Source organism: Leptopilina boulardi, unplaced genomic scaffold (assembly GCF_019393585.1).
Source record: "Leptopilina boulardi isolate dan_hultmark-lab unplaced genomic scaffold, ZJU_Lbou_2.1 LbouV2_248, whole genome shotgun sequence".
Taxonomy (NCBI): Eukaryota; Metazoa; Arthropoda; class Insecta; order Hymenoptera; family Figitidae; genus Leptopilina; species Leptopilina boulardi.
The window spans coordinates 3,085,182-3,101,389 of record NW_026137805.1 but is presented as its reverse complement, the minus strand read 5'-3'; the positions used below and the strand labels follow the sequence as shown (position 1 = coordinate 3,101,389).

At 27.8% G+C, this 16,208-nt stretch overlaps 2 protein-coding genes across 14 annotated transcripts in view; one reads left to right on the top strand and one right to left on the bottom strand.

Moving 5' to 3' along the window:
• LOC127280614 (xaa-Pro dipeptidase) overlaps window positions 1-16,011 on the top strand; it is a 45,645-nt gene extending 29,634 nt beyond the window's left edge. For 4 of the 11 annotated variants that reach the window (XM_051303741.1, XM_051303743.1, XM_051303740.1 and 1 more), the window contains 8 exons: window positions 3,013-3,202; window positions 5,852-6,091; window positions 9,316-9,377; window positions 9,645-9,689; window positions 14,365-14,634; window positions 14,716-15,160; window positions 15,271-15,422; window positions 15,559-16,011. In XM_051303741.1, coding sequence (XP_051159698.1) covers window positions 3,020-3,202; window positions 5,852-6,091; window positions 9,316-9,377; window positions 9,645-9,689; window positions 14,365-14,634; window positions 14,716-15,160; window positions 15,271-15,422; window positions 15,559-15,634 — 1,473 coding nt within the window. In that variant the 5' untranslated portion in view covers window positions 3,013-3,019 and the 3' untranslated portion in view covers window positions 15,635-16,011. Of the gene's footprint in view, window positions 1-3,012; window positions 3,203-5,851; window positions 6,092-9,315; window positions 9,378-9,644; window positions 9,690-10,833; window positions 10,977-11,059; window positions 11,348-11,473; window positions 11,828-12,186; window positions 12,652-13,093; window positions 14,009-14,364; window positions 14,635-14,715; window positions 15,161-15,270; window positions 15,423-15,558 lie in introns of those variants that run through there. The other 7 variants (XR_007842850.1, XR_007842848.1, XM_051303738.1 and 4 more) reach the window with 7 other exon arrangements.
• LOC127280606 (uncharacterized) overlaps window positions 1-16,208 on the bottom strand; it is a 263,749-nt gene that overhangs the window by 34,130 nt on the left and 213,411 nt on the right. The window lies entirely within an intron of this gene.

The following is a 16,208-nucleotide window of genomic DNA, read 5'->3' as shown; positions in this document are numbered from 1 at the left end:
CGTATTATGTAGCAAACCATAAAACATTATTATTATATCATGGCGGCGACAGAGGCCTATTTCACCAAACGGTGTTTATTTCCTTGATATTGAAAATTTATTTAAAATTGATAGAATGTGTAATTTCCACTTGTCCTAATTTTAATTTAACAAAATTTTTAATTAATACACTGAAAGAAGGGATGAGTTAGATTTTAGCTCCTAACGGGATTCTATAAAAGTTACAGCCCTTTGGAGTTAATCTAATGCTTACTCGCCTTTGAAGTTGATTTTAATTCTCAACTTCAGTTGCTATTAACTTCCCAAATTTTTTACAGGGTAGAATTTTCAATGAACTGCATTATTAAAAATGGTTATTCTACCATATTCTAACTTGATTAAATCTTTATTTAACTGAAATTTTTCAATGAAAAATTTGAAACTATATATAAAAATAAAAATACGGCGTAAAAAGGGGAATTCACTCTAATTTTTATTGATTGTATTCATTGCAATAATGTGCCTCGCGAGATTTATTGTTAGCCAGCCTCCAAATATGGAAGGCCTAGAAAAGTCGAGTTTTGCAATTCAGAGAGCTCATTTCTTGAATACGAGAATATGAATCGTGTCAGTCAAGAGCGTCAGACGTCCAATGACACGACTTAAATATAAACCGTGTACGTATACGCGAGGACAATATAGCATTCCTATTTCATTGCGCGTTACGAGGAGCGGTTCTATTTAAGACCAGACAACCATAATTACTTTTCTTCAGAAATCCACTACTTCATGACGATCTTCTTCCGTCTTTAAGTGCAATCGTCGTACAAGAAAATTTAAAAAAAATTCCATTTTCATTCGCTTATATTATAGGATAAATTTTAGCTTTCAACAAGAGTAGAAAAATTTAATCACACATATCCGTTGGAGAGACTCGTTTCTCAATGTTTTAAAATTATTTCATCTTAGGGCAGTTTGTTTGGAAAAGTTGATAAGAATCGACGTATAATGACAATTATTTTGTTGCATCTTATCTCATTCACGTAAGAGTGTCGTAAAAACCGCTAATAGACTCGTGATGTCATTAAACAATGCTTACAAGTATACGATATTTCGATTTAACGATTAAAACTGTATAAAGATATAAATTTTTATTTTTTGTGAAATATAGTAAAAATTAATTAAATTTACAAATCCTCATTTCCCCCGTAGAATGGTTGAAAAATGTTGAGGAAAAATTGTTACTAATACACAATAAAAGTAACAATAAAACGACATGTAAAAATATTATATAAACAAAATCTTGTGAAATAAATGAGAATAAAAGATGTTTTTCATGAAAAGAACATTATATTCCTTTGAAAGGAAAAATGGTCTTTAAGAATTCTCTCTCTGGCCGTATTTTAAAACATTTACTTCTATTTAAAAAATTTAGTCTGAAGAAAGGTTTTTCAAGAAATTTTTTTTAAAAAAGAAAATTCCAAGTATAATATGTCGCTTTACGAGGTCTACTTAGTGTAGGTCGCTTACGTTGATAAATTGCTGTTATCGATCACTTCCTGCCCTCGTCAATTTGCTCTAGAAAAATGTATTTTTAGTGCCAAACTTGTTTCAATTTTGCTGCAATTTTGTTCTTACTTACACAAAAATATTTATTTTACGAAAAGAAATTGTAAAAAATTGTTTTAATTGACAAATAGTTTTTGATAATTTTCAAAAACTTTATTAATTATTTTAAATTTATAAATGAAGTATAATAAAAAAATGGTGTATTATTATAGTAGAGAAAATGAATTCCCAGACTCTAGGAAAATTATAGTTAAACTTATATGTATATTCTTTCTCAGTATTTCACAATTGGACTAACTAACTAGTAGTGTGGCTTAAAAGAGTGAACAAATAAGTGAAGAACCGAGCCAAGATAAGTTAATCAAGAAACTCAGCCGGCGAAGGTTGCGGGAAGAGCGCACAGAAAATGATGCAGACTATAATCGATGTCAGCAAAAAGAAAGAAGGAGAAAAAGAGAGTCGACGAGAAACAAGCTGCCAGGAGAATATGGCAATGTTCCGACACTTTGTCGGCGAGAAAACAGCTTGGAAAATCAAATTTTCCTCTTTTAGAGAAAAAGAGAGAGAGAGAGATGCGCTGTCGTGTTTTCAAAAAAATGTTTCAACTTAAGACTTGCAGCTTTTCAAACTGAAAAAAATTTAGACGGGAAATTTAACTACCATTTAATAGTTAACTGGAAAGTAGTTAAAGCAACTACTTTTTTAGTATATGAGTAATTAATTTAACTATTTTTTATGGAGTTAATAATTAGCAGTTCATTTTACTAAAAAAATGTTGTTAAATCAACAACAAAATCTCATTCTACCAACTACATTCTTAGTTCTTTTAACTACTTTCTCATAGTCAATAAAACTTTTTTTAAATTTAGTCTTACTAGGCAGAGTAGTTAACAAGTAGTCGAATCTACAAGTTTTTTTAGTACACTTTTTTAAATTTTATTCTCTCTAAATTTGAATTAGTGAAAAGTGTGCTACTAATTTACATTACACGGAAAAAATTTTGGTGCATCAGATGCGCAATTTACGGTAGAACTGTTGTACTATGGGTTGCGGGCAACTGTTATCCTGATTTGGCGCGTCAGAAGCGCTGTAAGGGACATTTTAGACGCACTGTATTCGGGGCATAGGTTGCACCAAACCGGGATAACTGATGTCCGTTTTTAAAGTACAAAAATTTTTTAACTAACCAGTACAACCGGTGCACCAAAATTTTTTCCGTGATAGTAAAAATTTTTACTGATTTTTAGTAAAATATTACTATTTGATTTAGTAGTTTTAATTTTTTGACCTAAGTTTTAGTAAAAAGTGACTAAAAATTAGTGAGAGTTCTTACTAATTTAAATTAGTAGCTCACTTTTCACTAATTCAGATTTAGAGAGTTTATTTGGAATTTAATTTTTTTGTTTAAAGAATTTAATTGGCTTCAATTAATTTTATATATATATATATATATTTTTTTTTCAGAAGAACAATGGAGCCAGTTTTTCATAGGGGTGAACACACCCTTAAAGTTCCAATGGAACTTTTCGCCAATAATCGAAAAAGATTGATCGAAGGACTTAAAAAGGTGACAAATTCTGGAACATTCATTGTCCTGCAGGGTGGATCGGAATCTCCTTATGATGACACGGACGTATCTTGGCCCTTCAAGCAGGTGAGAATTAAAAACTTTTAACAATTTTATTTGATGTGATATTATTTTTCATTTTATGTGGATATGCAGTAAAAAATTTGAAAAAAACTACGTTTCACACGGCGGAAGGGGAGGGGTAAAAAAGTTACAAAAATATGTCTACGCAGTTTATGAACGCTTCCTAATTGTATTAACAATTATTTTATACACTTGGAAATTAGAAAAATAATAATCCAATCTTTCTATAATTGTCCGTGAATGAAAACAGCAAATTAGAAGATTTTTGTAATGTGAAATCTTACGTGGCAAGTTGATTATTATTGCAAAGTCGATGAACGCCTTTGAAGCAATATTGGGTTTTTTTTTAATTTTTTATTTTAATTTTGTTTTAATTTTGTATGTAACTGACATTGATGTTTTCAGGTTCAATTAATTTCCGCACGTGACATTTCTCCTGCTCGCGAGTTCATATTCAGTAAATTTATTTCTTGAAAAAACTAATGTGTTTATGTGTTTTTTTTCTTCAAAATAATTTTATCATAATCAACCTTCTTGAAACTTATAATTATATATAGAATATTTCTGGTTTAAACTACATAAATGTACAATTTAAAAAACTTGATTTTCTAGAACGAATGTACCGTTCAGTGCGTTGAGTGAGTGAGAGAGAGAGAGACCTGACGTAGCAGAAAAACACGTGCTCGATTCATTGCAGTCAAGTACAATGAAAAAAGTAACTATATACTAAAGCGAAACTCTATACTTGACAGTTACGTGATTGCATTATATTGCGATTTTCCTTTCGGTAAAACCGATCACTTAGCGTTGACAATCCAAAAAAGGGTTTCTAATTTTTTTTAATTTTTATTGACTTTTACAGTCAGAATTTTGAAAATCTGATGCTTAATTATGGTAGAGGTCTTAAAAATCTCATACAAAAGAGTACAAATTACTCAATTTTTATTTATGGGAATTAATTGCATAGTAACAAAATTATAACAAAAACAATATATTTTTAGATAAAAAACAACAATAAAGATCCTAAGTTCTACGTAATATAATAATTATGTCCTAGAAAGTGTGAAAGAAAATATCTGGTATTTTTTAAAAATGAAAACAATATTTAAGGTTTTGATTAAAATGAGAGGGGATTTTTAAAAATACAAAACCTTTCATCAAATTGTAGATTGTAAAGGACCATTTGAGTCAAGTTGTTTCTTCGAATATAAATAGTTGATTTGAGGTACTCGAGCCATGCCTAGAGCACGTTGACCCGTTGGCCGATCGTTCCCGTGAAGTTGAAGGGAATACCATTGACTTTAAAACGAACCCAAACAGAAGAGAAGAGCGCGCACAGAAATATGGCGAAACGCTTCTCTTCACGCGTTACTGGTCAAAGAAACCTTTATTTCCCCTTGGAATTTCCGGTCTGAATTCACTTGTGTTTTTTTTCAATGACTAAATATCATAGTTTTACTGCCCTCAACCATCTTCATATTTTGTTACTTTTAATTTCTTCTATCCCAATTGAAAGGATCCCGTGCAGAAATTGCCACTTTTCATCCCGATTACCGACCTGGCCCCGGATTAGTAAATTTCTATGGGCCCGACCAGGGTCAGGCCTGGTTGCCATATTTAAAATTTGTAAAAAAACTAGTGAAAATACATTTATAGCATTTTATGACTATAATTAGTAAAAATATTTACTAATTTGAATTAGTGACTCACTTTTTGCTTATGAATTAGTAAAATTTTACTAATTATTAGTAACTTTTACTAACAATTAGTAAAATTTAACTAATTCTAAAGCAAAAAGTGTGTCTCTTAAATTTTACTAATTGTTAGTAAAAGTTACTAATAATTAGTAAAATTTTACTAATTCATAAGCAAAAAGTGAGTCACTAATTTAAATTAGTAAACATTTTTACTAATTCAGATTTAGAGAGTAAACGAAACAATTATTCAAATAATTTTGTTCAACTTTTATTTCATTTTCATTTTATAAGGTGTTTTTTTTAAATGCAGATTCATAAAATAAAATAATATTGATTAATTTTATTGTTTTATTTATCAATTAGAGATAAATAATTATAATTTATTGAAAATTACAATTGCTATAAGATCGGGCAAATTACCATGGCCCCGGTCGGGTTCCCTGTTTCATTTCGATCGGGCCCAGATCAGGTTGCCAGATCTGGCCCCGGTCAAATTTTCTGCACGGGGTGCGATTCCGAAAAAATTTATATTTCAGGGTCAATCAAAAGGCTCCTTTCATTAATTACTGATTCTAGTGAATTTATATACAACTCCTGAACTGGAGATTAATACGATTCAAAAACACGTTAATTCTAATTTAACTTTTAATGAATTTCGTTCTAATTTTTTTGCTCGATATTTTTAGTAAAAACAACTTGAATGAAATGTTCATATATCATTTACTAAGAAGAAGTAGGTCAAACTTTTGTATAATAGAACCGGTGCAAAAATTAATTCACAAATAGAAAGTTTGGACAACAACGAATGATGAAAGAATTTCGTTTTCTAACCTCGCGATACGCGATGATATATAGGTTTCCAACAGGTAAAAAAACTTGACTCCTCTTTTATTCTTAATTTTGTGTGTGTGTATGTGACTCACAAGTTCACCTGCTGGTTTTTACTTTTTTCCAGGAATCCTTTTTTCAATGGTGTTTCGGTGTTGAGGAACCGGATTGTTTTGGAGCTCTGGATTTGACGAACGGCTCGTCGATTTTATTTTTTCCTCGATTACCAGCTGATTATGCGATTTGGATGGGGAAATTACATTCACTTGATGACTTCAAAAAAAGATATGCTGTCGATGAAACTTATTACACTGACGAGATTGCCAATATTCTCAAGAATAAAGGAGCTACCACTCTTTGCACTTTAGTTAGTATATACTCTTTTTCAACTTTTTTTCATTCAATTCAAAAAATTGTCATTTACAAAACAATTAATTTTCATTCAATTCAAGAAAATCTTTTTGCAATGAAAATTCTTTAAAAAATAAATAGCATTGAGGTGAGAAACTACAGAAGGAAATTAAGATGATAGTGTTAGTATTTACGACACATGTTTCTTAATTGATTTCTTTAGTTAAAAAAATAAGGAAAAAAACAAAACAAAAAAATTTACATCGCTCATAATTTTTCATTCATTTTTATGTACTGTGTTCAAAGATTATTAGTAACCTCGTAGACAGGATGTTATTGAATTTCGCTGATTAGAAAAAACACATAAGCCAAATGATATTTTAAAATTAAATAAGAACTCCAAATATCTCTTGGTTAAATCGTATTATTTTTTTTTATTTAACTAGTAAGTAATTGTTGGTTATGAATTTTAATTTAATTATAATTATTTTAATAATTTTCATATTTTATTTGACTAAAAAAAGATTTGAAAATGCGTTGAGGAGCTTGCAGAAATAGGATGCATGTAAAACGAAAAATATACCAAATGCCGTCGACTTGGGTGTAGCTTCTCTGAATATATACTATACAGACGACAGTTAATAAATTTTTTATTGTTTTCTTTTACATCCGTCACAGTTTTACTTAAGAAAGAATAATAAAGGTCATTTTAAAGGACTTTTGCAGCAATATCTGCTGTTAGTATTTCTTTTTTAAAAAAAGAGTAAACATTTTCCGTCGTAAAACCAGTAATTGTGGCATTGTGCGCCAATGTAATTAGATTGGGAGAAAGTATCTCGTTTCCATGTGTTTCTGCTTTTCCCAGAAAGTCACTTTGTTTCTTTGTTTTGTTTTGTTTTTTTGCTTTCAGTAATTTTTTTAAGCAGCCGAGGGACAAATTTTTTTTTATTTTTCAAAATTCAGATTACATTTTCTAAAGAATTGAATCATTAAAACAAGAGATTATGTTTTAAATGAAATTATAATTTTTGTAATATATAAAATTTTAGATCAAATAATCCAAATAATATTTTGTTGCGTAGCTTTTTAAAAATATATTTATTATCTCAACATTTTGATTGCAGTCACCATACTTTTCATGAAATTTACATTAGTATAAAAATGTGGAGAGACATTTTTCTTAGCACATATCTATAGGATCGTTACATTAAATATAATATTGTGGGTTTAAAAAAACACGTATTAACTCGATGAGTATATTTTAAGTTTGTTTAATTACCCTTTCCTGGTATTATATTAAATCGTCGTTGCCTAATTCAGAAAAATGAAAAAATAACGATTGTTTTATGTTCATGTCATGTCTGTATATATGTATTTTGTCCTACAATTTTTATTATTTCTTTTCAAAAATTTATTATCTGTTTGTTTTTTGAACAAGATAATATTTTCAATCAAACCTATTTAATAGAAATTTCCAATTTTTTTATTATTACAAGAATTTAAAAAAATGTAATGTATTTATAAATTATTTGGCATGAGGGTTCTATGAAAAAAGAACAAAAACTTTTCCTTTATTTTATACGTTTCAGTCAGTGAATATTTATTATAGTATCTGTAATGATAAATACAAATGTAACTGTAAAGTGGTGTCTAAAATTTAGATATTGTCGATATTTTAATTTAGTTTTTAAAACATATGAAATTAGTATAAAATATAAAATAAAATTAACGTACAAGTTATAAATATTAGATTTATATAAAGAATTTGTAATTAAATTTAACAATTTTTTAAACTGTAAACTTGTATAATAGATAATAATAATAAGAAAGATAAGGTGAAGGCGAGAAAAAAATTTTTTTGTGAAGAGTAGTATAATATATGTATAATGTGCTATATAGAAATGATATCCAAAGAAGAAATCTCAAGCCAACAATTTTAACTTACAATCACATGTTTGAATAAAATTTAAGAATGTTGTAGATAGAAGTGGCATACTATGAATTTACTCCAATTGATATTATATCACAAATAAATTTTTTCTCGCCTTCACCATATCTTTCTTATTATTATTTATTATACAAGTTACAATTTAAAAAATTGTTAAATTTAATTACAAATTCTTTATATAAATCTAATATTTATAACTTGTACGTTAATTTTATTTTATATTTTATACTAATTTCATATGTTTTAAAAACTAAATTAAAATATCGACAATATCTAAATTTTAAACACCACTTTATTCATCATTACAGATACTATAATAAATATATTCACTGACTGAAACGTATAAAATAAAGGAAAAGTTTTTGTTCTTTTTTCATAGAACCCTCATGCTAAAGAATTTATAAATACATTAAATTATATTAAGGGTAAAAGTAAAAAACATCATAATGCAATTTAAAAAAAATTTTCATTTTCATTTGTTTAACATGAATTATTTTAAAATATGTAAATCGCAAATCACGCTATTGATATTGTGTTTAGTTTCTCGAGGCACTTTTCGAAAGTGTGTGAATTTTTTTTCCTTTTTTCTTTAACTCATCGTCTTTGTGGTTTTACATAAAGTCCAATCATTGTGATAGTGCAATTTTTCTCTCGTGAGTCAGTTATTATGGAATTTAGCGGATTTTTTTTCATTTTTTGTTATTATGAGATACAAACAATAATATTTATCTTTAAATTTTTTGCTAATATGTTTTAGTATAACGTTAGCATTATATAAATTTGAATTTCACGTACGAATAATGTTTTATATTTTTCTAAAGTTTATCAGTTTACAATTTCCTAACAGATCAATGTGATAAAGATATGAAGTAGGTAATGTATACGTGAAATTTAAATCACTATGCGAATTTTTTTAACTTGGTTCAATTTCACCGATCATTTATAGAATGAAAAATGAAAATAGGAAAAATTACTATACAAGTAAACTTATGTCAAATAAAAATTTATAGTTAAATGTAATATTGCAAATTTAAAAAAAAAAAAAAATTGGAAGTAAATAATGTCAAATTGATTACGTGTGCTTCCGTTTCTTTGTAAAACAGTCAAGGGCTTTCTATTTACCTGAAATAAACTGAAATTGCATAATATCACTTTTACTTTGTTCTCTGTGTTGTGATATTTTGTGGGACAAAACTTTGCCTCCTTGTGTGTGTTCACCAAGTCTGAAAACGTGCATATTGTCCACTTTCATTACTCAAGAAAGAAATCATAATAACAATTTTGTGTTTCAGAGTGGAACAAACTCGGACAGCGGACTTCCAGTCCGTGAAGCTGTTTTCGATGGAATTGGACAGTAAGTTTTTTTCCTCTCTTTCTCATTTAAATAAATGACAACGATTATATAACTAAAAGTATTATATATTATAATTACTTCTTATTTTATTTAATAAAAAATAATTAATAAATAAAAAAATTACAAAAAATAATGTTATATTATTCTGTAACATTTTATTACAATTATGTATTATACATGTATATAATATGAATGAATAGGAAACTATAGATTAACGGATTAGGAAAATTATTTTATTTCATCTCCTTTTATTTTTTTTCTTTTTAGATTCTCTGTCAACAACACGACTTTGTATCCGGAAATATGTGAGTGGTAAGTCAACATTAAATTAAAAAAAAGAAACTCTTTATTTCTTATTTGAGAAACTCCTGAATTTTTATATATTTAATGTATTAAGTTTAAAAACTATAATCATCCATTCAAATTTTCAGTGAATTGATTTATATATTAACCAAACTTTCACTAAAGGATTGATATAATTTTACTTACATTTCTAAGTTTTGTGAGAAAGAGTAAATTTAAATAATTTACTTTATAGTGTTTAAGTTGTTTAAATTACATATATGAACTTAAAATTTAAATTTTTATGTAATTCTTAAGTTTCAATTGGAATTTTAAATTTGAGTTCGAATTTAAATTTTAAATATTGATAATTAAACTAAAAATCAATTGTAACATGAGGGATGGGGCTAAATAACTTTATCGTTCAATACTCCTGAAATCGCCATCTGACGTTAGTTTCAAAAAGTTTCTTGTTGCTTTCGACTTTGATGATAATACGAGATATCTTTGATTTAAAAATTTCTTTTATCATAAAAAATACTAAAACACGATTTTTAATTTTATTATTAGTTTCTCTCTGGTTGTAAATTTAATTTCAAAATTATTCAAATTTTTTGAACCTAAGATATTTTTTTTGTCAACTTAACTCTTTTGGCAAATATTTAATTTCATTAATCGAATGTTTCTTAAAACTAGTCGCGGCTAAAAGAAAAATTCTTTAATTCTTTGAATTTTAACCTTTTTTTATAATTTCTTGATTTTGTCAGTTTACTGATACAATACAATAATTATTATTGCATAATTATTGATTGAAAAAATTTTTTTCGTGATTCTTATATAACGCGGTAAAAAAACCTTTTTATTATTAATTAATATTAAAAGTTTGTAAAGTTCTCTTTAAAGGTTAATAATATTTAATGACAGTTTGTTTTGTGTCATGTGTTTTTTGGTATTATATAAAATTTGGTTATTTACAAATTTCAATATCAAAATTGTGTTAATGATTGTTTTCTCGTTTATTTAAAAAGAAAAAACATTTTTTCTCTATTTTTGTAAACGATGTTTAATATTTTGTGTCGAACACTTTCGCGCTTGAATTTACAAACTAGTGAACAAATAAATTTGAAATTTAATGAAAGATTATTTAAATCGGAGAAAAAGTCTTTTTCTTCAGAACCATTATTATTGTTTCAAACTTACACTTTAATCGAGGAAGGAAAAGTATTTCAAGAAGTGCCCATGATCGTGCAAAAGATTAATAAAATTGGGAACTTTTTGGATCAGAAAATAAATCAGGAAACGGGAAATAAACTCGAGGTAGAGAAATAAGTATTTTTTCTTTATTTCAATTACGTAGAAAATTGTGGTTTTTTTAAAAAATTTTCTTCTTTCTTTTGCAGAATTTGAATAAGTTTTCGGAAAATAATGACGAATCAAATATAGTAATAGCAAAAGGTTTACCATATTCGTTGAATATTGAAAATTTCGATAAAAATATCATAAACAGAATCGATATTAATACTGAGGAGGGAACTGCAATTTTATTTACTTCGGATTTGGAATTTCTGAAAAATACAGAAATTGAACAAGTTCTCAATAATTTAGATCCACATTCAAATAGTTGCAGTAATTATTCCTACATTGAAAATGCAATTTCAAATGAGATAAATTGCAGAGTCGCTCTGCAGGTATTAAAAAAAATTAATTTTTTTTTCTCTCATATTTTATTACATGTATTAATTAATTAAATTAATTTTTTTAAAATTATTCTTGTAATATATTTTTTAACTATTAATAAAAAAATACCAACGCAGACACTCTCGAGATTAATTGAAATGGAAAATTACAAATTTCATCAGGATTTTGCATTTTATGAAAAAACTCTTGTGAAAGCGAAAAATCGTGATTCAGTATTAAAAAAATTAGTGGATATCATTTCAAAAAGTCGTGACAGTGAATCGATTATTGTTGGAATGGAAATTTTGATCAATGATCGTGTCAGTCCATTAAGAAATAATTATCGTGATCGTCTTCGAAACGAGATATTGATTCGTATTATTGACGGAGATTTTAGTGTTTCTCAATTAATTGACATTGTTCGAATTCTAATTCTTTGTCGTGATCCATTTTACAAGGAGACAATTGATCTGCTCTGGATTGGCATCAAAGTATTTTATACTAATTATTATTATTTTCTTTCACGGAATTTTTTAATTAAACACAAATTTTTTTGTTTGATTTTGATTATCTGTCGGTAATTAATATTTTACATTAGGTTATATATTGCGATAAACATTTATACGAGGTCTATTACCGATATACATATATGATATTTTTATATTTAAATTTTCTAACAGATTCTGAAAAAAGCAAAAATAAATAAACAAGTTTTTTAAAAAAATAATTCAACTTAAAAAAATTGAAATTTTTTTTATTGAATTATAGTTTTTAATAAATAAATAAATAGTATGAATTTATTGATTTTTATGAAAAAAATATTTCATTTTATTTACTTTTTTTAACACAGGTTCGAGAAAACGACATAAATGCGGAGAATATTGTCGCTCTTTTTAGAATTGTTCACTATTTTCAAGACAGTAGAAATCTTTTATTGACGATTCTCGTCAATAGATTACAACTAATTTTTTCTAAATTGTCGGCAACTCAAATGGCCGATATTCTCGATGTTTTTCACTATAATAATTTCACGCGAGTAAATTTATTTGATGTTGTCAAAAATACAACGAGTCAATGGATCGTAAATTATTCAACGATTTCAAAAGAAAAAGAACTTACCGATATTGTTGACAGTTTGGCGAGTGTGAATTATGTTGATGAGATAATAATTCATGGTCTGGAAAAATATATTCACGTTAATGGGACAAATATAAAAGATCCAAAATTTGTTAGCGCTTTAATGAAATATTGCGTTAAGGTTCGATATGCGAATCCAACAATTATGGAATTTGGTGCCAAATATCTTCATTCTCAGGTGAAGAAGAAATAATTTTTTTAAATTAAATTCACTCAATAGAAATATATATTTATTAATATTATTTCTTAATAATTAAAGTATTGATTAAATATTATTAATATATGGAGGATTCTTCTTCAAATGTACCAATGAAAAATGAAAATTTATTAAATTGGCTTGAAACGTTGGTAAATTGTCGCTTTATATGTGAGAATAAAAAATTCCTGAAATTTCAACTTATTTAAAAAAAATTTTCGGAAAGAAGAATTTGTTTTTTAAATGACAGTGTTATTTTGTTGCCAATAAAAACTTGTACCTCTACTGTACCCTCTGCAAGTTTTTTTACAGGTTATCAATAGGGCATCAATTTACCAAAGTTCCAAACTAATCCAATACCTTTTAACTTGAAAGTTTCGATAAAGAATGACTCATAAAGAAATCGGAAATTCATATTTTTCAGGGAAAAATTCTTCCTGTAAAATTTCTCTCCCCTATTTTTGCAACATTTGGTTATTTTCCAAGTACCACAACAAAAAACTGTGAATCCGTTTTTGAGGACATGACAGAAATTTTACGTACTAAATTTTCAAATTTAGATCTTCGAAGTTCTGTTGAAATTTTGTTGAGCTACATTTATGCGGCAAAATATCCTCAACATTTAATATTGTTACTTGATAAGAAATTTCAAGGGAAAATTAGACGTGCCTTAAAAACGAAAAAAAATCGATCAATAATATTGTTGATAAAAAAAATACAAACTATCGATTCGGTGATGGCACTCGAGACAAAACAGCAAAAACAATATGGTCAACGAAAAAATCGTGAAAAATTGACAACAACGGCCGCGGCATTAATAAAAGATTTACGAATACGGCAAATGGTGAAAAAAATTCATCAACAATTGACAAGTCACATCGGTGGTATGGAGAGATGTGGCATTGAATTGATTTTAGCCGATTTTCCATTAATTGACATTTATAATATTGATATTTTAATATTTCCCAATGTCATTCGTTTACCAATAGTTGAAGTGAACATGAATACAATAAAAAATTGTAAGGCAATTTTAATTAATTTACCGGAACATTATTGTTTTGGAGGCAAGGAATTGATTGGACCGCAATTGTTGAGGATTCGAGTGCTCAGGAAATTGGGATTTCAAGTTGCCACTTTAAATTATGACATTTTATCTCGCATGGATAAAAATTCTGTTGAATTTAAAAATTATTTGACGAAGCAAATTGATAGTGCAATGTGATTTCTGCAAAGCTAATTTTTTGCATTTTTTAAAGTAGGCAACTGTCTACTATACCGACTGTACATAGATAGAGAACTGAAATAATAAATCTTTGAGTTTCTCATCTATGTACTGTAGGTAATTTGTATATTTGGTAGAAAATCTAAATAATTTAGAATACTTTCTTAATTTAAAATGAAAATTATAAATTTATTATTATTTTGTTAAACAATAAAGGAAAATTCGAGTCAGTTTGAATGGAATTTATTCAATTAGAAAGAAAATTTTTATTGGAATTTGAACCAATTTTTTATCGACAAATTTATAACAAAAATGTTGTACAAAATTTAAATATATATTTAAAATACTATTTTACAAAGCCGATTTTCTTCCATATTGGAAGAATTAAAGAAAGTCTAAATTTTTACCCTGAAAAAATATTTTGCATTATATTTTATTTTAAATTATATTTATTACACACATTTATTTTTCAGTCGTGTAATTAAATCGCCGCAAGAAATAGAGGTTCTGAAGTATGTAGGGAAAGTAAGTTCTGACGCACACAAGAAAGTAATGAAAAAAGTGCGCCCAAATTTAATGGAATATCAGGCGGAAGCTGCATTTATGAATCATGCATATTCTGTCGGTGGATGTAGACACATGGGTTACATTTGCATTTGTGGATCTGGACACAATAGTTCTGTATTGCATTATGGTCACGCTGGTGCTCCAAATAACAAAATAATCGTCAATGGCGACATGTGGTGGGTTTTGAACATTTTCCCAATTAATTCCTGAAAAAATTTATTGTTTTTTCTTTGTCGAATTTTTCCAATTTTTAACAGTCTTTTCGACATGGGAGCAATTTATTGTGGCTACACGGCGGATATCACGTGCAGTTTTCCAGCGAATGGAGTTTTCACACGCGATCAAAAATTTATCTACGAAGCAGTTTTGAGTGCACGTGACGCAGTGTTGAGAGAAGCAAAACCCGGCGTTCTTTGGACTGACATGCATCTACTTGCCAATCGGGAAATGTTGCAAGCACTGAAAAATGGTGGACTTTTGATTGGTGATGTAAATGAGATGATTGCAGCTGGCTTAAATGAAATTTTTCAACCACATGGTCTTGGACATTTATTGGGTCTCGATGTTCATGATGTTGGCGGCTATTTGCCAGGTCATCCGGGACGTCCAACTCAGCCTGGCCTCAGAAAATTGAGAACTGCTCGTCAATTGATGGCCGGAATGGTCATCACTGTTGAACCCGGCTGCTACTTTATCGATTCTGTAAGTATTTTCTTTCTTTTCTCTTCTCCTTTTTTACATACTTGTATCATTGTGTATATATTCTTTCGATCGAACGAAAATAAATTGAAATGATAAAAAATTCGTTACAGCAATTGGATTCCGCATTGTCTGATATTAAACAGAGCAAATTTCTTGTCGCTGAGGAAATAAATCGATTCCGTAGATTTGGAGGTGTTCGAATTGAGGATGACATTCTTATAACAGAAACCGGAGTCGAAAATTTCACTCACGTCCCACGCACGTAAGATTTTTTTTGCAAAATACTGTTTTACAACAAAGTTATGAATATGAATCTTTCTATATAAAGAACAAGTAAAAAATTGCATTTTATATATACATATAATAATTTTATTTATTATAATAAATATTGATTGCAGAGTAAAAGAAATTGAGAAGTGGATGAGTGGCGATAGAGAGGCGATTATCTTACCGCAGGACGAGAGAGTTGATTAAAAAAATGTCCAATGATGGATAATATTCTCCATACTTTATTTTTCTCCGTTTTACATTGTCATCATAATGAGAAGGTCATGGATTTATGTAAAATTTCACTTTCTCTAAATTTCAGTAAATCTCCGTGTTTTGAGACATTCTGTTGACGGAAAGCAAATACACGTTATGTGTATCAAGATTCTTAAAGTGTTTCAGTGATTTATCTCCTGGAAATTCCAATATTTTTTCTAAAACTTAGTATTTTGGTAGTAGGTATATTAATGGGACAAAACAAAAAAGTATAATATATATATTTTTTATTTTTAATACATTTATCAAAAGTTATTGGTATATTTTTAATCATAGTGATAAATAAATATAATTTTACTGTTAGAAAATGGTTGATGCTATACGCCCTTTATACCTTATTTTTTGTAGACGACTGATTGAGAGATGAGCTGGCTCATAGATGCAGAACGGCATTGCATTATAATTATAATTTATAGTCGTGATTATAACAATGTTAGTTATTTAATAATTATTAAATTCAAAATTTACAATATTCTTGCTTTTGTCTTATAGTTATTATTGTTAA